This window comes from Triticum aestivum, chromosome 7A, assembly GCF_018294505.1.
Source record: "Triticum aestivum cultivar Chinese Spring chromosome 7A, IWGSC CS RefSeq v2.1, whole genome shotgun sequence".
Lineage (NCBI taxonomy): Eukaryota > Viridiplantae > Streptophyta > Magnoliopsida > Poales > Poaceae > Triticum > Triticum aestivum.
The window spans coordinates 28,213,546-28,235,036 of NC_057812.1; the positions used below are offsets into that span (position 1 = coordinate 28,213,546).

The window sequence follows — 21,491 nt, forward strand, 5'->3', positions numbered from 1 at the left end:
TGCATGCGGAGCTCCCGGTGATTCACTCAAAGACTATGGGCGCATGACCGAGTCCACGACCATTGAATATTTCTTCAAGTTATGCAGGGCAGTGGTGGTAGTGTTTGGACCGCAATACTTGCGATCACCCAATGCTGAAGACACTGCTCGGATCCTAGCACAGAATGCAGCAAGAGAATTTCTTGGGATGCTTGGAAGCATCGATTGCATGCATTGGAAATGGAAAAACTGTCCATTTGCTTGGCAGGGGATGTACAAAGGCGCCAAAGGCGGTTGCAGTGTGGTACTTGAGGCAGTGGCCACACACGACCTATGGATTTGTCACTCCTTCTTTGGTATACCAGGAACTCACAACGACATCAACATACTGCAGTGCTCCCCTGTCTTTGCTAAGCTTGTTGAATGTCATTCTCCTCCGGTGAACTTCGAGGTCAATGGGCGACACTACAGCAAGGGATACTACCTAGCAGATGTCATCTATCAGAGATGGTCCATATTTGTGAAGACTATCTCAAACCCTGTGCCAGGAGGCAAGTACTCTCACTTTGCGAAGGTTCAGGAGGCTTGCATGAAGGATGCCAAGGATGTCAAGCGAGCATTTGATGTGCTCCAATCTCGATTTGCTGTTGTCCGATACCCCGCACAGACCTGGTCAAAAAATCAAATGTGGGAGATCATGACTTGTTGTGTAATCTTGCACAACATAATCATCGAGAGCAAGCAGGAAGAGCCAGTGTTTGACACTGAACCATATTACAGACAGGGTCCTCTTACCCAAGTTGATCACCACCTACCGGCAACCTAGACGGCCTTCCTCAATATGCGTCAGGAGATCCGAGACCCACTGGTGCATCAACAACTGCAGCAGGATCCGGTGGAGCAACTATGGAGGCTCAAGGGCAACGCCTAGCTCGACGTGTGATGAAATATGAGTTTTTATTTGTTGAACTATATAATTTATACTGAACTATTTGTTGAACCATTTGATTTCTATTGATTTTCTATGATGAACTATGTGATAAAAAATATCTTCTCTTGAATTTGCGGCCAGGCATGACGAATATGGGCCGATTTACGCCGATAGCGGATCAATTTTGCGCCGAAAGTGGGCTGAAAAGTGGGCAAATTTGCGCCGAAATTGGCCGATATTGGTGCCTGGGGGCGGCGGTGGGAACCCAATCCTCCCTAAGCCGATTTTAGCGCCGGTTCGCCCCCAGACGACAATTTTTCAAGCCACCTGGGGGGAGGGGGGCGAACGGCTGAAGATGCTCTTAAGACTCACAAACGATGGGCACCCGATCTGTTTTTTGAACTAGGGGGCAGCCAAGTAGTGACCAACTCCTTACTAGCCAAATTTTTATTTCTCCGCGACTTGGATGTCATGGAAATGATTAAATACTTCTAAAAAAAGGCTTCAAATTTAGTTTATACACACACTGGATTTTCGATTAAAAAGATACTAGGATCACACATAATGCAGTGTAATGTAAAGTTTTTTTTTATGGATGTGTGTGTTTAACACAGTCTGTCCATATCATGGAGCATGTAGATTGCTCCAGGACTATCCCACTGATTCTTGAGTCTTGTGTTGAGCTTATCAAAGCACTGCCCTTCGCAGAACATTACTATTAAGGTGACAACACAGATCTAAGGTCCGCCACTCGCGTGGTGTGACGTACGCCAAAGTCCTAAATGCGCGTCTGATGGCAACTTTACCCAAGGGAACTAGGTTGTACAGCTCTTCATGTGATCTTGCGGTGCCCTTTGCGTACCGAGGTAGTAGCTCCAGGTAATAGTGGCCAGTGGGCAATTTGGTGGACCTTGGCACAATAGGATTGAACATTTTGAAGTGGTTCCACCGCCTATAAAGTGTTTTTGAAACCCTTGGGCGTATAAGTCATCATTGCACAGAGCAATGGTGGCTGTCCACCCAGGTACACTGTCCAGCATGTTAAACATAATAAAACGGTTGGGTTGGCCCTCAAAAACATCCAGCCTGGGGGCAAGAAACCTAGGCAACAGGACTTTTGGTGGGTCGCGACTGCCTAGATATCTCAGTTCCATCTAATATCTCAACTTGCAGTCACATCACATAACAAAAATTATATTCTAGATATGATACCCAGATCATCAATGTGATGGTTGGTACGGGAACTTGAATTTTAAATTCCTGGCTAAATAAGCAGAGGGCTGGATAGTGCAAACATGAGTGAATATGGTGAAATATGAGAGGGTATATATTGAGCTCAATACCGCTGAAGAAACTTGGGAAGCATGCCACAAGTATGACACCAAATAACAGGTACAACTCATGAGCTATATTGCTAATTGGATTATTACTTATGACGCAAAATCTATCATCCGTGTAGCATGTGCCAGGATTTGTCCGTGGTCTGTCACAATATCTGGATGATCATTCTTAGACTTGATTTTATATATACTTCCTTCGTCCTGAATTTCTTGTCACGGAAAAGGATAGAAATTGGTGTATCTAGAGCTAAAAATACATCTAAATACATCCATTTCTGCAACAAGTAATTCGAGACGGAGCGAGTAGTAAGTTGTACAACAACAACAACAACAACAACAACAACAACAACAACAACAAAGCCTTTAGTCCCAAACAAGTTGGGGTAGGCTAGAGGTGAAACTCATAAGATCTCGCAACCAACTCATGGCTCTGGCACATGGATAGCAAGGTTCACGCACCCCTGTCCACAGCTAGCTCTTTGGTGATACTCCAATCCTTCAGGTCTCTCTTAATGGACTCCTTCCATGTCAAATTCGGTCTACCCCGCCCTCTCCTGACCTTCTCTGCACGCTTTAGCCGCCCGCTATGCACTGGAGCTTTTGGAGGCCTGCGCTGAATATGCCTAAACCATCTCAGACGATGTTGGACAAGCTTCTCTTTAATTGGTGCTACCCCAACTCTATCTCGTATATCAGCATTCCGGACTCGATCCTTCCTCGTGTGGCCACACATTCATCTCAACATACGCATCTCCGCCACACCTAACTGTTGAACATGTCGCATTTTAGTCGGCCAACACTCAGCGCCATACAACATTGCAAGTCGAACCACCGTCCTGTAGAACTTGCCATTTAGCTTTTGTGGCACTCTCTTGTCACAGAGAATGCCAGAAGCCTGGCGCCACTTCATCCATCCGGCTTTGATTCGGTGGTTCACATCTTCATCAATACCCCCATCCTCTTGCAGCATTGACCCCAAATACCAAAAGGTGTCCTTCTAAGGTACCGCCAGGCCATCAAGGCTAACCTCCTCCTCCTCATATCTAGTAGTACTGAAACCGCACATCATGTACTTGGTTTTAGTTCTACTAAGCCTAAACCCTTTCGATTCCAAGGTTTGTCTCCATAACTCTAACTTCCTATTTATCCCCGTCCGACTATCGTCAACTAGCACCACATCATCCGCAAAGAGTATACACCATGGGATATCTCCTTGTATATCCCTTGTGACCTCATCCATCACCAATGCAAAAAGATAAGGGCTCAAAGCTGACCCTTGATGCAGTCCTATCTTAATTGGGAAGTCATCAGTATCGACATCACTTGTTCGAACACTTGTCACAACATTATCGTACATGTCCTTAATGAGGGTAATGTACTTTGCTGGGACTTTGTGTTTCTCCAAGGCCCACCACATGACATTACGCGGTATCTTATCATAGGCCTTCTCCAAGTCAATGAACACCATATGCAAGTCCTTCTTTTGCTCCCTATATCTCTCCATAAGTTGTCGTACCAAGAAAATGACTTCCATGGTCGACCTCCCAGGCATGAAACCAAACTAAGTTTTGGTCACGCTGGTCATTCTTCTTAAGTGGTGCTCAATGACTCTCTCCCATAGCTTCATTGTATGGCTCATCAGCTTAATTCCACGGTTATTAGTACAACTCTAAACATCCCCCTTGTTCTTAAATATTGGTACTAATATACTCCGTCTCCATTCTTCTAACATCTTGTTTGCTCGAAAAATGAGGTTGAAAAGATTGGTTAGCCATACTATCGCTATGTCCCTGAGACCTTTCCACACCTCAATGGGATACAATCAGGGCCCATCGCCTTGCCTCCTTTCATCCTTTTTAAAGCCTCCTTGACCTCAGACTCCTGGATTCACCGCACAAAACGCATGTTGGTCTCATCAAAGGAGTCATCCAGTTCAATGGTAGAACTCTCATTCTCCCCATTGAACAACTTGTCGAAGTACTCCCACCATCTATGCTTAATCTCCTCGTCCTTCACAAAGAGTTGGTCTGCTTCGTCCTTGATGCATTTGACTTGGCCAATATTCCTCGTCTTCCTCTCTCGGATCTTGGCCATCTTATAGATGTCCCTTTCGCCTTCCTTCGTGCCTAACCATTGGTAGAGGTCCCCATAAGCCCGACCCCTTACTTCACCAACAACTCGCTTTGCGACCTTCTTCGCCATCTTGTACTTCTCTATGTTGTCTGCACTCTTATCCATGTATAGGCGTCTGAAGGAATCTTTTTTCTCTTTAATCGCCTTCTGGACATCATCATTCCACCACCAGGTATCCTTATCTTCGCTTCTCCTTCCCCTGGACACTCCAAACTCCTCCGAGGCCACCTTACGAATGCAAGTCGCCATCTTCATCCACACATTGTCCGCATCCCCTCCTTCCTCCCAAGGGCCCTCCTTAATGACCCTCTCCTTGAACGCCTGAGCTACCTCCCCCTTGAGCTTCCGCCACTTCGTTCTAGCGACTTTGGCACGCTTATCCCGCTGGACACGAATCCAAAAGCGGAAGTCAGCAACCACCAGCTTATGCTGGGGTACAACACTCTCTCCAGGTATCACCTTACAGTCTAGGCACGCACGCCTATCTTCTCTTCTCGAGAGAATGAAATCAATCTGGCTAGAGTGTTGGCCACTATTAAAATTCACCAGATGTGATTCTCTCTTTCTAAAGAGGGTGTTAGCTACAATCATGTTGTAGGCTAGAGCAAAGCTTAAGACATCTTCTCCTTCTTGATTCCTGATGCCATAGCCAAAGCCCCTTCAAAACATGTGTTAGATGTACCCACGTGGCCATTGAGGTCTCCTCCTATGAAGAGCTTCTCATCAATCGGTACGCTCTTAACCACGTCTTCCATGCCTTCTCAGAACTCCCTATTGGTGTTCTCACTGTGGCCTACTTGCGGGGCATACGCGCTGATAACATTGAGAACCAAGTCCTCAACTACCAGCTTGACCAGGTTAATCCGGTCCCCACGTCTCTTGACGTCTACCACTCCATACTTGAGGCTCTTATTGATCAAGATGCCTACGCAATTTCTGTTTGCAGCCGTCTCCGTGTACCACAACTTGAAGCCGGTATCCTCCACCTCCTTCGCCTTCTGTCCTCTCCATTTGGTTTCTTGGACGCAAAGGATATCAACACCTCTCCTCACTGCTGCATCAACTAGCTCCCGAAGCTTCCCTGTCAGAGACCCTACGTTCTAGCTACCTAAGCGAATCCTCCTAGGCTCAGCTAGCTTCCTTACCCTTCGCACTCGTCGAGTCAAATGCGAAGACCCTTGCTCATTTTCCACTACATCCGGGCGCCGATGTAGCGCGCCACTAAGGATGCGACGACCCGATCCTCGCTCACTTGCCACCGTATCTGGATCAAGATACAGCGCGCCCCCTTGGGGGTGACGGCCCGACCCTTGCCCATTTTCCACCACACCCAGGTTCCGATGTAGCGCGTCGCTGAGAGGGTTACGCCCCAACGAAAATCTTTTGGATTTCATCTCCATAAGAGTGGCTGAGTTTTAAAGTTGGCTCGCCAAGCCTATCACAACCCTCCTCCTTTACCCCGGCTTGGGACTGGCTATGTTGAGACAACATAGGCGGAGTTAGCGAGTAGTAAGTTGTACATAGTGCAAAACTATCATACTTGTCAAATTAATAATTTGCAGTGTGGCCATAGGGCTCGCGCATTTGTGCAACTAGTTTTATCTTGTGTTACCATATACTCCCGCTGTTCCTAAATATATGACGTTTTGGCAGTTCAAATTATTTGTTGATAATTTTGTCATGTCACCCCCCAATTATTTGTTGATCTTACTTGTTATTAGATTACAACTTCACAGTATAATGTTGGGCTCGAGTATTGCCTAACCTCTATTTCCCTTTTTCCAATAAAACATTCAGCATTTTTCACTGTAATTTATGGAGCTCATCTCTTCAAAGTATTTCTAGTTTCTCTACAAAAGAAGTATTTCTAGTTTCTCTACAAAAGAAGTATTTCTAGTTTCTCTCTGCAAAGAAATAAGTATTTCTAATTTCTACTCCCTTCGTTCCTAAATATAAGACCTTTTAGAGATTCCAATATAGACTACATACGAAGCAAAAAATGTGTGAATCTACACTCTAAAATGCATCTATATACATCTATATGTAGTTTGTATTGAAATCTCTGAAAGGTCTTATATTTATAAACAATATTTAAAACGGAGGGAATACTACCTTATTTGCATATGTATGATTTTACACATTACATATGTCTTCCTTTGCATCATAAATCCAACATGTTCCCCATGCTACAAAATTTCATCTCCACATGGTTTCGCACCACCATAAAAAATCTCAAGGGTGACAATTGACGGTACTCGAGAATACTTGGCCCGTTTCTTCCTTCTCTACCATATAACCCCAAGTCGCCATCTATAGCAAGTGGATGAATACAACTGTTACATTGCATTTGCGACTCAGCGGTTTATTGTAAAGAATTTATTCTAAACTCATACTATATATCGACACTTCAGAGATTTTGGTACTGAGGATACAGGGAATATGTTGCCCTTAGGTACTCTATGATCTCAGCGCTTTCGAACATCTTCACCCCCGTGTTAGGATCCTCAATATAAGGCGCCTGCAATGACAATACGAGAAATGTCACACACTACTAGGCCATGCGAATGCAAAGGTTTAGCATCAGCATGAATCACAAGGTTCCAGACCTGGAAAATGCCATGTTTCTTGAAAATTTCCTGTCGCTTGGGGCTGCCACGAGCACAGCTGCATCAAAAAATAGTAAAGTTAATTCCAGTATTGTTTGATGCTACAAAGATGTATTGTGTCAACAAGAGACTGCACTTATGCCATACATAAGTAGTAGATGTTATGATGGCAGAGCATTTAGCTATCTATTTACAGATGCGTTGTGAAGTTTCCAGTGTCGAGTACCTGTGTAGCAAGTGTGGCAACTCCAATTCAACAAGGGCCTCTCGTGCTAATTTACAGAAAGGAGATCCCTGATGATAAAACATGTACTGGTCAGGTTCTGGAACTGGTAGCACACGAGAACGACAAGAAAATAATGACCCCAGATGCTATGGATAGGCAGAAGAGAAGAATTAGACCTCGTATGCCCAGATCTCTATCGGCTGGGGTGGAAGCTTTGAAACAGTGTAGGAAGATCCCTGCAAACAAAATGGGTCAGCCTGATTTGAGCAAACACTTTCAGAGGTCACACACTGTATACATGCTTATATGGTTTACTGGCAATCTACCTTCCATACACGCCAAATCATAGCAAGCCCTGCAGTTATTGTCTACAAAATAAGCCACAAAGCATCAACTTTTGCACAGCTGATTACTACTAATAATGAACCGTCATACTCAAGTCAAACGGTAACAAAATCATGAACATATGACAAATAAAGATCGCATATAAATCAAAGGTAATGTGCTTCTGAACATAGCCTATACTTTTGGATTATGGAATACTTAGTTACTTACCGTAAATAGACCAAGTGATAGCATAATCGGGACAGTTCCATCACCTGAAAGACAAACACAGGGAAGGAGCCAATAGGAAGGACCCTGTCAGGAACAGGGGAAGCAAGGTCTGGTAAAATAAATGATGAGATACAAACCGTATGTGTCCGCAAGGTATTTTATAATGGCATCTGATTCATACATGGCAACTCCGGTGTTTGGATCCACCTACAACATATGATTATCTTAAATGAAGATATAATTTTGCTTTCACATAGCATTCTTTTTAGGCAACATAGAAGAACTAACGATTTTGACTAATAACTGCAAAACACATTGCAAGCAGAAGACTGCAACAACATGACAAAACACCCGATGTCTTCTTACCAATTAATGGCAAAAACACATTGCAGCAGAGAACTGCAACAGTATGGCAAATCATAAGATGTCTGTTTACTAATGAATCACAAAACACATTGCATTGCAGCATAAGACTGCAACAATATGACAAAAACCCCATCTTGCCAGGAAACAAGAAGTTCAGAAATATTAATACCCCCTCTGTTACAAAATCTAAGAAGTTCTATCTTTGTCCTAAGTCAATCTGTATCAAGTTCCACAAAATTTATAGAAAAATACATCAACATTCACAACAGTACAACACCAAGTGAGTATAATATATAAACATATTTCATAATGGATTTAGTGATACTAATTTGATGTTGTAGAATGTAGATCTTAGTACAATTCTCTATAAAATTGGTCAAACATGAAGAAGATTGACTTAGAATAAACCAAGAACTTCTTACATTTTGGAACATAGTGAGTATTAGTTATTGGTGATTCTGCTGGGATCATGCTTGTTTGTCAAACATAATTCAGAAACTACATTAGAAAGATATGTAAAATTGGAAATGGCAGCGATCACATATAACCTAACAAAACATAGAACTGGTGAGGAATTCTTGCATACCATGTAAGGGAACTGTTTTTTCCCACCCATCTCTAAAACCTTGGGACGAAATGTTGGCCCCTTTTGAGGACAGGGGTAAAATAAAACATCAAGGTCCAAGACGGATACCATCTCTCTCACCTGAAAATTTTACATGGCAACCATAAACGCCAAGATTTTGCAAACATCGAAAATGACAGCTACACAATGCAGATGCAGCAAACTAAAAGGACATTCACCTTTCGACAAAATGGACAGCTGAAAGTTTTAGCCAGAATACGCCAACAATTGAAACAAAGAAAATCAGAAGCAGAGGAAAATATTAGCCCTTGGTATATATAAAAAAGTAGGCCCAATTATAAATACGCAGGGAGTGTTATTTTTTCATAGGAAAGATATGAATCCCAACTGAAAGAAAGCTCGTACCCTTCAAACTCGTACATCTCAATAGGTTTTTCTGGTCGACGGCACTGATCTATCTTTGAGGTCTCCTTAACCTTTAGACCTTATAAATAAGGAACAAATGTATTTGTGCATTACTCCTTTAAATTGAAAAACAATAGGCACCGAACAAGTAAAATAAAATGATCCTAGCTAGCAAAAATGGGGAATTAGAGAAACTCACCTAGAAATTCCAGAGAGTATTGGTCTGAGGGTATTTTATCCGCGGAGACTAGTGATACCGAGTATCTGCACATCACAGGATCGCACAAATGAGAAACCAACCACAAGACATGAATACAGCTCAATGTGAGACGTAATCTTCAAAACCAATTCACACTTCTTTGCGCGACGGCGCTGAGCTAATGTTCTCGAATCATTGACACCAAAGTAACCAAGCATTGCTAATTAATTGACATCAAAGTAAACTACACAGTGCTAATTACTGAAGCAGCAGCTCATTTGGATAACATCGAAGCAGAGACAGATGAATACACCGAGATTCCACTGTGGTGCTCAATTTGGCGGGTGAAACGAAACAGATTTGCATCTTTATTAGCCCAACTGGGGGAGGATTGATTGGAGGAGACGAACCCACCCTAGGACGAAGAGGCCGGTGCCGAGGCGGAAAGGCAGGGCGAGGGCCGCGCCGGCGACGCTGGCGAGCTGGCCATCCTTGACCGCGAAGCGCTTGGGCACCGGAGGCGCGAACCCTGCCGGCGGCGAGAACTCCGGCCGTTCTTCGGAGGTGGAGGCGGGGGCAGAGACGGGGGCGGATTCGGGCTGCGCGGCGACCCTGAGGGTGGCTGACGCCGTCTTCCGCGTGCAGGTGGCGGCGGTGGTGGTAGGCACCGCGCGCGAGGAGAGGAACGGCGGGAAGCGGAGCGCCGCCGTGGCCATTTAATTTACCCGCGCGCGCGGGGCGATGCGAGCGGAGCGGGAGACGGAGGCTGCCGCTGGCGCGAGTGGACAGGGAGGGGCGTGGAGTGTAGCTGAGGGAGCTGCTCGAACGGGAGAAAGATATCCCTCCACGAACTTCCGCTGGCTCACTGGGTAGCTCGCCTCCTTGTCTTGTACTCCTATACGTCGAAAGACAATTTTATATTGTGAGACGTAGTGTTATTTTCCTTTATTTAATTGCATCTTTTATTTTTTTAATAATATGAAATTAGGATTTTTTTTCAGAAACAAAATATCTCGACAAACTCATCTTGAAATGATCCAATTCAACATTATGCACATTTTGTTGACACTACACCTTGATTGCTATGATATGGATCAACCGGTTGATACTTTTGCCCGGCTGGCTACTATTTCTTTTTTCTTTTTTGCAAGAAGGCTAAGGCTAAGTATTAAAACTTGTCTATCGCTTAGTTCTTGGTACATCGGCACATCTTCTTTGGCATTGGCGCACGTTGAGCAAGCTCGATGCCATCTCTTCATCCCGGCTAGCCCCTTTTGGTTGTGCAGAAAAGCCAGTTAATTAACTTAATTTCAGGTATTGATTACAAGACTTCGCATGTGTGAGAACCAATCCTATGAAAATAAAGTATATGTATGGCCCTCCTGCTTCAAGGTATTGAAAACCCATTGAAGATATCAGTCATGGGACTGAAGGTAGTGTGTGAGCAGGTTAGTTTCCTCTAATATCTACGTCGATGCCATGACGAAACAACAATTTCACCCTAGCTTAATAGATGATATGTGGTCGATAAAAGTTGCATTCCAATTTCCGAGTAAGCAATCAGAGATTTAAGTGGATCTTGCAAACATCAACTACCAAATATGAGAGGTTATATATAGAGCCTAGCACACACCAAGAAACATGACAAGAAAATGAAAGCATGTAGCAAGTATGATACCAAAGGTACACAACTTATGAGCACTACAGTTAGTTAGGGTTGTATTTTGAGGTGTGGAAGATGCAACTCATTCCTCTCAAACTTTAAACTAATTATTAAGGGTGATTTGTGAGTCTCCAAGCATGTGTGTCCACTGCTCTATAGCTAGCATGATCCTTGGCCATTTGTTAAAAAATAACTTACTCTATGCAACCATTATACTGCTACAGAACACTAGATTTTAAAAAATACACTAGATTATGTTAACAACACTTTCTTTGATGGTAATTAACTAAGCTTGACTTACCTACCTAAATGGTTTTTTATTGCGGGAATAGCATATTATAATTAACTTCATGCATTCCTTGTATTTATTTTGTTAGCGACTCTCCAATCAGTATTGATGGTAAACAAGCATAGTAATATAGCATAATGTGTTGGGTAGAATCGCCACTAAGTAAGGAATACTTGGGGCGTGAACCTTTTTTTAAACATGGGGCGTGGACCCTCTAAATAGCACATGTGGATCAAATGTTGTGATGCATTGGTTCTTATAGTTTCAGAACAGAAACCAAACTCCACTTCCTCACATGTTAGGGCATCACAAATAAAACTCCCAAAATTTAACTCTTCAATTTTCAGGAGTTAATCTTTTTTGTGGAGCTAAGCAAACCATCAAACTTAACTACTCAAAAACGAAATTGCGCACAAACATCTCATACGGAACTCAAATAGAAACTAGCTTAAAGAACAGATAGTGCTTAATTATACATAATACTTCATAAATATACATCGTAATCCAAAATTAAACTTGATAAAGCTTACTTAGAGCTAAACCAAACTAAATTAAAAACTAAAACACACTAATCCTCTTCGGATTCGAGATTGATCACCGACGGCTTGCCGGAGCGCGACGCCTCGCTATTGTGGGTGTCACGCCATGGCACCGGTGCATCAACGTAGTCATTGGTGCCGATCTCGACGAAGAGAGCGTCCTGCTCTCGATCCGTCATGGCTAAGAAATATTGAGTCACGGCTAAGCACCTCCCGCTCATTGGTGATGGAGCGCTCACGGGCGAGCTGAACCTCCATCACCTACGTGTCGGCGGAGAGCCGGGCAGCCTCCTTCCACCGCCCGATGCTTCTCCTTCTCCACGATGTCCTTCTCGTACTCATGCTCTACCTCCTCCCACAAGAGGATGTGGATGTGGTCGCGGTGACATACTCTTCCTCCACGTCTGGCTCATCCTCGTCCTTGGCATCAGCCCCTTATGCCTCGCTCTTCGCCACCTTTTCCTATACCTCCTCATCATCATCCAAGCTCGACAAATCGACCGGCACGGCGATGGCTGGGAGGTGCTAGAACGAGTATGTGTACTAGTGCATAGGTAACCTCCTCTCTATGGCGATTTGGGACGGCAACGATGGTGAATCGGGCGACAACGACGACTCGGATGACGACAATGGCCAATTGAGCGGTAGCAGCTATTTAGGGTCTAATTCTGACTGATTTAGTGAAATGTGTGGTGGCAGGGATGACTTAGAGTTTGGGCAAGGGGCAGGGATTTATAGCGTCGGGGTGAGGGCGGTCAATTGGGTGGCTCACTAGCGTTTGGGCCATTTTTTCTAGTGAGAGGAGAACACGGGAGATTGGAGGAGAATCGTGTCTTTTACTCATATTGAGCAGAAAAGGAATCTTTTGAGGTTTAACTCCGGAAATTTGTCAAGAGTTATAACTATATGGCTTCTGTTAGCTAGGGTATAACTTCCCCAAAAGAAGTTTTCTTTAGGAGTTACGGATTATTTTAGGGTTCTATTAGAGATGACTTAGTGCGCTATAACCTCATTCATGATCCCAGCTCTGGATCAGATTAATTTGAGTTATAAACTTTCATGACTCATGGTCCAGCTTATATACTAATTTTATATATGTTGATGCTATGGAGTCTGGAGTCGGCAGCATGAATCGAGGGGCCTACGACAACCTGACAAAGGACAAATGTGCTCAGAAAGTTTCCGGAAATGATATAAGATACATATACAGCCATCTAATTAACTTGATTTTAGGTATTGATTCGAAGTACTCACATGCAATGTTTAAGAAATCGTTAACTGGTAGCTGTTCGGTCGGTTTAGGAGTATCGATTAATCGGTGAATTGGCCTATTAACTGGATTAATCGGTCGACCATTAATTGGTAGATTGAATAGGAACTTGCCAACATATATCTAGATTTTCTTTTATGTATTATACTATACTCTCATGCTCCCAGCTATGTAGTATACCAAAACATGTTTTCATACACATATGAAAAGCATAGAGGGGAGGTAAAAATATTAATCCTATCTATTAAGGAGCGGGATGGGGCTGTAAGGGGTTACAAGCCAAAATTTTGGGCTTTGTTTGCCTACCCGTTAATGGGCTAACATGGATTAATCGGCATGGCAACTAATTAATAGTCTAACTAGTCAATTAATCGGCCTGATAAGTTAATCGATGAATAAGTTCTATTCGATTCGGCCATGCTATGAGTAATGCCTAGCTTAATAGGTGGTGTTTGATAAATAAAAGTTGCATTATGTTTTTCAAGTAAGCAATCAGAGATCTAAGCAGACCATGTAAACAACGACCACTAAATATGGGAGGCTATATATAGAGCCCAACATCAAAGAAACCTGAAAAATAAATGAAAGCATGTGGTAAGTATGACCCAAGTACAAAACTCATGAGGACCACTGTTCGCCAGGTTTATTTTTGGAGGTGTGGAAGGTACTACTCATTGCTCTATCATTTTAAATTAATTATTAAGGGTAATTTGTGAATCTCGAAGCATGTGCATCCACCATTGCACAACTACAGCATTGGAGGCACGAAGAACCTACATGAACCGTTCGTTAAAAAAATAACTCATGCTATGCAGCGGTTGTACCACTACAGAACACGATTAAGTGTTTTAATGGGTCACTAGGTTAAGTTAACAACACTATTCAATAGTTTTTTGTGGGTATTCTTCAATAGTAATTAAGTCTAGCAATCTCCCTAAATTGCCCTATATTATTTTCTGAAAAAAGGCTAGTAATTCAAATCAGGAGACCGGCCAGGCCTCCCGCAATCGCCCGCGAGTCATTCGATCGTGTCCCATCTGTGGGTTCTTGTTAACGCACGCAGCCACATGATTATATCCCCTCCTTCGTCCCGATCTCTTTGTGGAAGCCGTGAGACACTCGTTTCTCTCCTGTTTTTTTTGTCTCTCGCCCATTTCTTCTCTCTCGCGTGCAACACCCTTTCCTTCTTCCATCCGACGTCGCTGCTGGCCGTAGCTACGAGCATGAAGGCGGGGCGCACATCAAACCGGCTGCAAATGCGAGCGGGGCGTTGCGGTGACGAGCTGCAAAGGATGAACCCACGAGCTGCGATGGTGCCCATGACATGATACAACCGACGGTGACGAGAGCTATACAACCGTCGATAACCACTGTTGGAACCTATGGGCCGTGTGCTTCGACCGGTGACGTAATAGTTGCGGCCAACATTGGTCGCGCCGCCTGCCGGTGCTGGAAAAGATGTGCAGCCAATGCCGATTGCTACAACAAGCACTCGCCCGTGCTGGAACCAGCGCATGGTGATGTTGGAGTCGGCGCGCGGCCGTGTTGGGCGACCCGGTGGGGACTGTGACCGGCAAGGCATAATACTAGGACCGGCGGCGGCGTTGATTGCTGAGACCAGCAAGGTCAATTGCTGTTACCGGCGAGGCCATTTGCTTGAACCGGTGACGTCATTTGCTGGAACCGGCAAGGTCATTGGTATAACCGGAGACGCAAAATGTTGCAACTGGCACGACATCTTGCAACCCTCCATGATAAGTTATGCTGCAACTGTCATCGTCGTTTGCTACAACTGTCAATGTAAATCGCTGCGACTAGCACGGCGACATGCTGCGAAGACAACCGGTGATGTCACTTGCTAGAATCGTAAGGTCGGTTGCTACACCTAGAGAAACAAAATGTTGTGACCGGCACGACAGCATGCTAGGACGGTGATAGGCGGATGCTGCGATAGCGAGCATGGATGTTGTGATGGCGAGCCGTGGTTGCTCGAATCGGGAGATGCTATGATGGTAGCCCACCGGATGTAGTCTCCTCACCATCCGATTCACGCCAACCGAACCCGTGTGTATTCATATATTGGTAGAGGAGGGAAACATAATCGCAGACTACTTCATTTTCAGGGTGTTTGCTCTGGCGCACAAGTTAGTAAACGTTTTGCTGGCTAGTCACGTCCTTGTATTTTTTGTGCCTCAAAAGTAGCAAAAAATAAAAACCTTTTTTTTTGCGGGTAACACAAAGTTTTTTAATCAAGAGTATTTGGCACTTGACATTTCACGTCCTTGTATTTTTTGTGCCTCAAAAGTAGAAAAAAAACACAAACCTTTTTTTTTTGCGGGTAACACAAAGTTTTTTAATCAAAAGTATTTGGCACTTGACATTTTTGTTTGCCAAATACTCCCTCCGTCCCATATGTAAGACATTATGGGACGGAGGGAGTACTTTTGATCAGAATGTGAAGTCATGCCCGTTTTGTGCATTGATCTATATAATATTGGACATAAATATTACCAACTCATATCATCATGTACGTTTATCTTTTCATTTCCCCCATTCCAATAGACATTTGACATTGTTCTTTGTAATTTATGAACCGCATGTCTTCCAAGTATTTCTGCTTTCACACACTACCTTATTTGCATATATGATTACACACAATTTTTTTCCCAGGCTATCCAACAAAGACACATGATAACAGACAGTATATATGTACATCTTTGCTTCATAAACCCGACATGTTTCCCGTGCTACAAAGTTTCATCTCCACACAGTTTCACAATACTTGAAGGGCGATAATCGACGGAACTTCGACAATACACTTTGCCCGGTTCTTCCTTATCTACCATACAAGCCCCAAGCAGAGCAATATATAGCAACTGGATGAACACAACTTGTACACTGCATTTGGACTCAGTGTTTTATTGTAAAGAATAAATTATAAATCCTTACTATATATGGACAATTCAGAGATCTCGGGCGACATGTTTACTGAGGATAGAGTGAATATGTTGCCTTTAGGTACTCTACGATCTCAGAGCTTTCGAACATTTTGACCCCCGTGTTAGGATCCTCGATATAAGGCACCTGCAAAGACAATGACACATGTCAAACGCTACTAGGCCATGCGAATGCACAGTTTTAGCAGCAACAACATAAATCACAATGCTGCAGACCTGGAAAAGGTCAAGTTTCTTGAAAATTTCCTGTCGCTTGGGGCTGCCACGTGCACAGCTGCAGCAAAAAAAAGGAGAAGTTAATTCCAATGTTGTTTGATGCTACAAAGATGTATTATGTCAACAAGATACTACGCTTATGGCATATATAAATAGTAGATGTTATGATGGCAGAGCATTTAGCTACCTATTTACAGATGCGTTGTGAAGTTTTCATTATCGAATACCTGTGTAGCAAGTGTGGCAACTCCAATTCAACAAGGGCCTCTCGTGCTATTTTACAGAAAGGAGATCCCTGATGACAAAACATGTGCTGGTCAGGTTCTGGAACCATACGAGAACAAAAGGCAAATAATGACCTTAGATGCTATGAATAGCAGGAGAGAAGAATTAGACCTCGTATGCCCAGATCTCTATCGGCTGGGGTGGAAGCTTTGAAACAGTGTATGAAGATCCCTGCAAACAATACGGGTCAGCCCTGGTTTGAGCAAAAACTTTCAGAGCTTACATACAGTAAACATGCTTATATGATTTATTGACAATCTACCTTCCATATACGCCAAATCATAGCAAGCCCTGCTGTTATTGTCTGCAAAATAAGCCGCGGAGTTTCAGAAATTATACAACTGATTATTAACTAATAATGAACCATCATACTTAATTTAACAGTAACAAAATCATGAACATATGGCAAATAAAGATCACCTATAAGTCAAAGGTAATGTCCTTCTGAACATAGCCTATACTTTTAGAGTTACTTACCGTAAATAGACCAAGCGATAGCATAATTGGAATAGTTCCATCACCTGAAAAACAAAGACAGAGAAGGAGCTAACAGGAAGGACCCTGTCAGGAACAGGGGAAGCAAGGTCTGATAAAATAAATGATGGATACAAACCGTATGTGTCCGCAAGGTATTTTATGATGTCATCTGATTCATACATGGCAACTCCTGTGTTTGGATCCACCTGCAACATATGATTATCTTAAATGAAGATAAGTATTGAACTAATTTTGCTTTCTTTACGTAGCATTTTTTGGGCAAGATAGAAGAACATCCTATGTCTTACTAATGAATGCAAACGACTTTGCAGCAGAAGAATACAACAAGAGGACAAAACACCCCATGTCTGCTTACTAATGAATGGCAAAACACATGCAGCAGAAAACTGTAACAGAGGACATAACATATGATGTATGTTTACCAATGAATGACAAAACACATTGCATCGCAGCATAAGATTGCAACAATATAACAAAAGCCCATCTTGCCAGGAAACAAGAAGTCCAGAAATATTAATATCCCGTCTGTTCCAAAATCTAAGACGTTCTAGCTTCGTCCTAAGTCGATCTTCATTAAGTTTGACCAAAGTAATAGAAAAATACATTAACATTCACAACAGTACATCACCAAGTAAGTATATTATAAAAAAACATATTTCATAATGGATTCAATTACACTAATTTGGTGTTGTGGATTTTAGTGCACTTGTCCATAAACTTGGTCAAACATGAAGAAGATTGACTTAGCACAAACCAAGAACTTCTTACATATTGGATTTTTGGAACGGAAGGGGTATTATATAATGGTGATTCTGCTGCAATCATGCTTGTTTGACCAAATATAATTCATAAATTACGTTATGAGGATACGTAAAACTGGAACTTGTAGCAATCTCATATAACCTAAGAAACAACAGATTTGGTGAAGAATTCTTGCATACCATGTAAGGGAACTGTTTCTTTCCTCCCATCTCCAAAACCTTTGGACGAAATGTTGGCCCCTTTTGTGGACAGGGATAAAATAAAACATCAAGGTCCAAGACGGCTACCATCTCTCTCACCTGAAATTTTACATGGCAAAAACACCAAGGTTGTCCATACATGAAAAATGCCAGGTACAAGATGCAGACATGGTAAACTAAAACGATATTCACCTTTCGACAAAATGGACAGCTGAAAGTTTTAGCCAGCATACACCAACAATTGAAGCAAAGAATAAATCAGAAGCAGAGAAAATATTAGGCCATGATATACAAAAAAGCAGGTCCAACTGTAAATATGCAGGACCATCAATTTTATCATAGTAAAGTTACGAACCCCAATTGAAAGAAAGCCCATACCCTTCAAACTCGTATATCTCAATAGGTTTTTCTGGTCGACGGCACTGATCTATCTTTGAGGTCTCCCTCACCTTTAGACCTTAAATAAGAAACAAATGTATTTGCGTAATACTCCTTCAAATTGAAAAATAATAGACACTGAACAAGTAAAATAAAATGATCTCAGCTAGCAAAAATGGGGAATTAGAGAAATTCACCTAGAAATTCCAGCGAATATTGGTCTGCGGGTATTTTGTCAGCAGAGACTAGTGATACCGAGTATCTGCACATCGCAATGAGAAACCAACCACAAGATATGAATACAGCTCAATGTGACGCTTTATCTTCAAAATGTACATGAATTTCCAATTCGCGTGATGGTGCTGAGCTAATTTTCTCGAATTACTGACACCAAATTAACTCTTTTTTTAAGCAATCTCAAATGGACAAAAAAAAAACTACACATTGCTAATTACTGAAGCGGCTCATTTGGACAGCATCAGAATCAAAGTAGAAAGAGATGAATACACCCAGATTCCACTCTGGTGCCCAATTCGGTGGGCGAAATGAAACAGATTTGAATCTTGTGAGCAGTCCCATCTGGAGAAGGATTGGAGGAGACGAACCCTTGGACGAAGAGGCCGGTGCCGAGGCGGAAAGGCACGGCGAGGGCCGCGCCGGCGACGCTTCCGAGCTGCCCATCCTTGATAGCCAAGCGCCTGGGAACCGGAGGCGTGAACCCGTCCGGCGGCGAGAACTCCGGCGGCCCGTTGGAGGTGGAGGTGGAGGCAGAGGCGGGGGCGGATCCGGGCTGCGCGGCGACCCTGAGGGTGGCTGACGCCGTCCTCCGGGTGCAGGTGGCGGCTGTGGTGGTAGGCGTGGCGTACGGGGAGAGGAGCGGCGGGAAGCGGAGCGCCGCCGCGGCCATGGCTCCGCCGCGCGGCGCGGGCGGAGCAGAGCTGGACGGTAGGTAGGTATAGCTGAGTAGGTAGGTGGCGCGAGGGGAGTGAAGCTCACTGCGTAGCCAGCTTATTATACTTTTTTTATCTTTCTGTATGTATGTATGTATGTATGTATGTATGTGTACACTTTTCCTCGGACGATGCATGCAGGGAGACCAAGACCTTTCTTCTTCCTTGTTGGTATGATTTGTTGCTGCTGTTCTTCTCCTTTCTCTGTGCTGATGCTGGTGGGAGATCCTGCTTTGTCCGGGCGGATGGCCCGGCCGCGGTGCTGGACCGGTCGGATGACTCGAGTTCTCTTCTTTTTGGAAGGGACACTTTTCGCGGTACTCAAAGCCAAAGATGGCGATGACTGTTGTAGGTGTGTTGGATTGGTGTCCATGCCCTCTCAACGCTGGTGTCAAGAAAGGAGGAACCAGCATGGAGCTAATTGTACCGTGGTCGAAAATGATGATCTGTTTGCGACTCGTTGCAGATCCTTCTATTGCAGGGGTCTTCTCTCAAGATTCAGGGACAATGACACATGGCTCCGGAGATCTTCTTGTTTTATGGTTGTCTTAGGGTACTCTAGATGTTCATGGTCTTTTGTGTTTGTGTTTTAGTGTGCTTGTAAGGGTGGACTGCTTTGTACTCATTCGTGATATAAATGAAAAAATTCTAAAAAAAAAGATTCTGAATAGTTTTCGTCAAAACAAATCTGTCAAAAACCAACCAAGCGACTTCTCTCTCTCATCAACTGCCTCTCCCGACTGACACATGCCCACGTGGGCCATGGCGCCCGCCAACTTTGTTTTTGCCACTCCAGTTTTTGCCCATTTTGCTTATGCCACTCTAGAATTTGACACCTCACTTTTGCCACTCTTACCTTTTGACATGTATTACAATTGGCACTCTAAAGTTTTTGCTTTTGCCATGAAATGGCAAAAGTGATATATTGTCAAAAGCTAAAAGTGGCAAAAGTGAAATGTCAAATTCTAGAGTGGCACAAGCAAAGTTGGCAAAAACTAGAGTGGCAAAAACAAAGTTTTCCCACATAATAATCGTTGGTGATGCAAGCTAAAGGGCGATGTGCAGGGCGCCGCTACTGCATCCATTGCCATGGCAACAGCCGCGGCGCTACCAGCCAGGGTTGGTGCCAAGGCTCTCCCATGTTGCGACTTGTGACGAGGAGGCATCTTCATGTTCGTTTCCCCATGGTGCAGTAGCAACAGCGACACTTTTGCAAATTGTAGGTGGCGACATTCTTGCAACCGAAGGAGACGACATCGACCATCTCTACTACAAGGATGATTATAACAGTGTCACTGTTGCAACTAGAGGTGAGCTCAACACGTGGAATGTCTGTCACATCCCTAGCTTCTGGTTTGCTCTGAGCTAGCTAGTCATGTGTTGCATCATGTTTAAATTTTGCCTAAAATTGAAATGGGGATGCTCAAACCCTAGCATTAAATCAATTCAACTAGGGTCAAAATAAAATCTCTTTCAATGAACCCAAAATGCCCTCTGAAAATGTTCATGATTTCTGTTAAAGGTGAAAACCTCTGCCAAAAATGATGCACATATTTCTAGGCCATTCTGGATTTTTGAATTAACACATATTGTATTTGAGTTGGAGCAAATATATGTTATATATATTTTTAATGCTTCAATAATTCTGATATTTTGTGAGGGGCTCTAGAATATTACTTTCAGTCCCTGCAAAAATTATTGGAAGAAACAAAAATGGTTTAGTGCTTGAACTAAATCAAAACAGATTGAAATAAATAGAAAACAACAATTAAAATAGAAACAGAGAAGGAGGGTGCCTGTTACTTACCTGGCCCAGCAGAGAAGCCAGCCCACCAGGCCCATGTGCCAGTCATCCTCAACCTCGTGCCAGTGGGCACGAGGGTGTGTGGCCGCAGCGCGCCGGCACGCGTCCCGGCCACCTCCTGCTTGCCGCTTCCCCCTCGACGCCCTGGTGAAGCCACGACACCCCCCCTGACCGCCCCTCTCTCTCTCTGCACCCCCTCCTCCCCTCTGCTCTCTCTCACTCGCCGAGCGCAGCCGCAGCCGCGCCACCGTAACGCCGCGGCCACCGTCTCCCCCTCGACCCCTCGCTGTGCTCGCGAGCTCCGCCTCGACCCTCTCTTCCTCCCCACCGATCCACGGCCCTCCGGAAGCCCTG

General features: G+C 43.7%; 2 protein-coding genes and 1 pseudogene across 3 annotated transcripts; all 3 read right to left on the minus strand.

Annotated features, from left to right (window-relative positions):
- Positions 1-1,515: 1,515 nt before the first annotated feature.
- Positions 1,516-2,088, minus strand: LOC123152886 (uncharacterized; annotated as a pseudogene).
- Positions 2,089-6,473: 4,385 nt separating this feature from the next.
- Positions 6,474-10,201, minus strand: LOC123154841 (uncharacterized). Its single transcript, XM_044573466.1, has 12 exons — positions 9,741-10,201; positions 9,327-9,391; positions 9,128-9,206; positions 8,941-8,959; positions 8,723-8,842; positions 7,908-7,977; positions 7,771-7,814; positions 7,542-7,583; positions 7,392-7,451; positions 7,216-7,283; positions 6,990-7,047; positions 6,474-6,901 (listed from the first exon to the last, which is right to left on the minus strand). Exons 1-12 carry the CDS (start codon positions 10,040-10,042, stop codon positions 6,791-6,793), a joined length of 1,038 nt encoding a protein of 345 aa, XP_044429401.1. The 5' UTR covers positions 10,043-10,201; the 3' UTR covers positions 6,474-6,790.
- Positions 10,202-15,776: 5,575 nt separating this feature from the next.
- On the minus strand, positions 15,777-19,384 carry LOC123154842 (uncharacterized). Of its 2 annotated transcripts, none has more exons than XR_006477089.1 (12): positions 18,989-19,384; positions 18,581-18,645; positions 18,384-18,462; positions 18,198-18,216; positions 17,985-18,104; positions 17,159-17,228; positions 17,023-17,066; positions 16,808-16,849; positions 16,657-16,716; positions 16,448-16,555; positions 16,261-16,318; positions 15,777-16,171 (listed from the first exon to the last, which is right to left on the minus strand). XR_006477089.1 is itself a non-coding variant. In XM_044573467.1 (12 exons), exons 1-12 carry the CDS (start codon positions 19,288-19,290, stop codon positions 16,073-16,075), a joined length of 1,026 nt encoding a protein of 341 aa, XP_044429402.1. In that variant the 5' UTR covers positions 19,291-19,383; the 3' UTR covers positions 15,777-16,072. The 2 variants fall into 2 exon arrangements, 1 of the variants encoding a protein (XP_044429402.1); XM_044573467.1 differs by having other exon boundaries at positions 16,488-16,555; positions 18,989-19,383.
- Between the last annotated feature and the right edge of the window lie 2,107 nt (positions 19,385-21,491).

What these genes read in the sequence shown, in the direction of transcription:
- LOC123154841 (XM_044573466.1), bottom strand. Translation starts at nt 10,042, where the DNA reads ATGGCCACGGCGGCGCTCCGCTTCCCGCCGTTCCTCTCCTCGCGCGCG. An exon ending in ACCGGCCTCTTCGTCCTAGG is followed by an intron (nt 9,392 to 9,740) that starts GTGGGTTCGTCT and finishes TGTGATGTGCAG; the next exon opens with ATACTCGGTATCACTAGTCT. An exon ending in AGAAACATGGCATTTTCCAG is followed by an intron (nt 6,902 to 6,989) that starts GTCTGGAACCTT and finishes TTGTCATTGCAG; the next exon opens with GCGCCTTATATTGAGGATCC.
- LOC123154842 (XM_044573467.1), bottom strand. Translation starts at nt 19,290, where the DNA reads ATGGCCGCGGCGGCGCTCCGCTTCCCGCCGCTCCTCTCCCCGTACGCC. An exon ending in TGATTTGGCGTATATGGAAG is followed by an intron (nt 16,717 to 16,807) that starts GTAGATTGTCAA and finishes TATTGTTTGCAG; the next exon opens with GGATCTTCATACACTGTTTC. An exon ending in AGAAACTTGACCTTTTCCAG is followed by an intron (nt 16,172 to 16,260) that starts GTCTGCAGCATT and finishes TTGTCTTTGCAG; the next exon opens with GTGCCTTATATCGAGGATCC.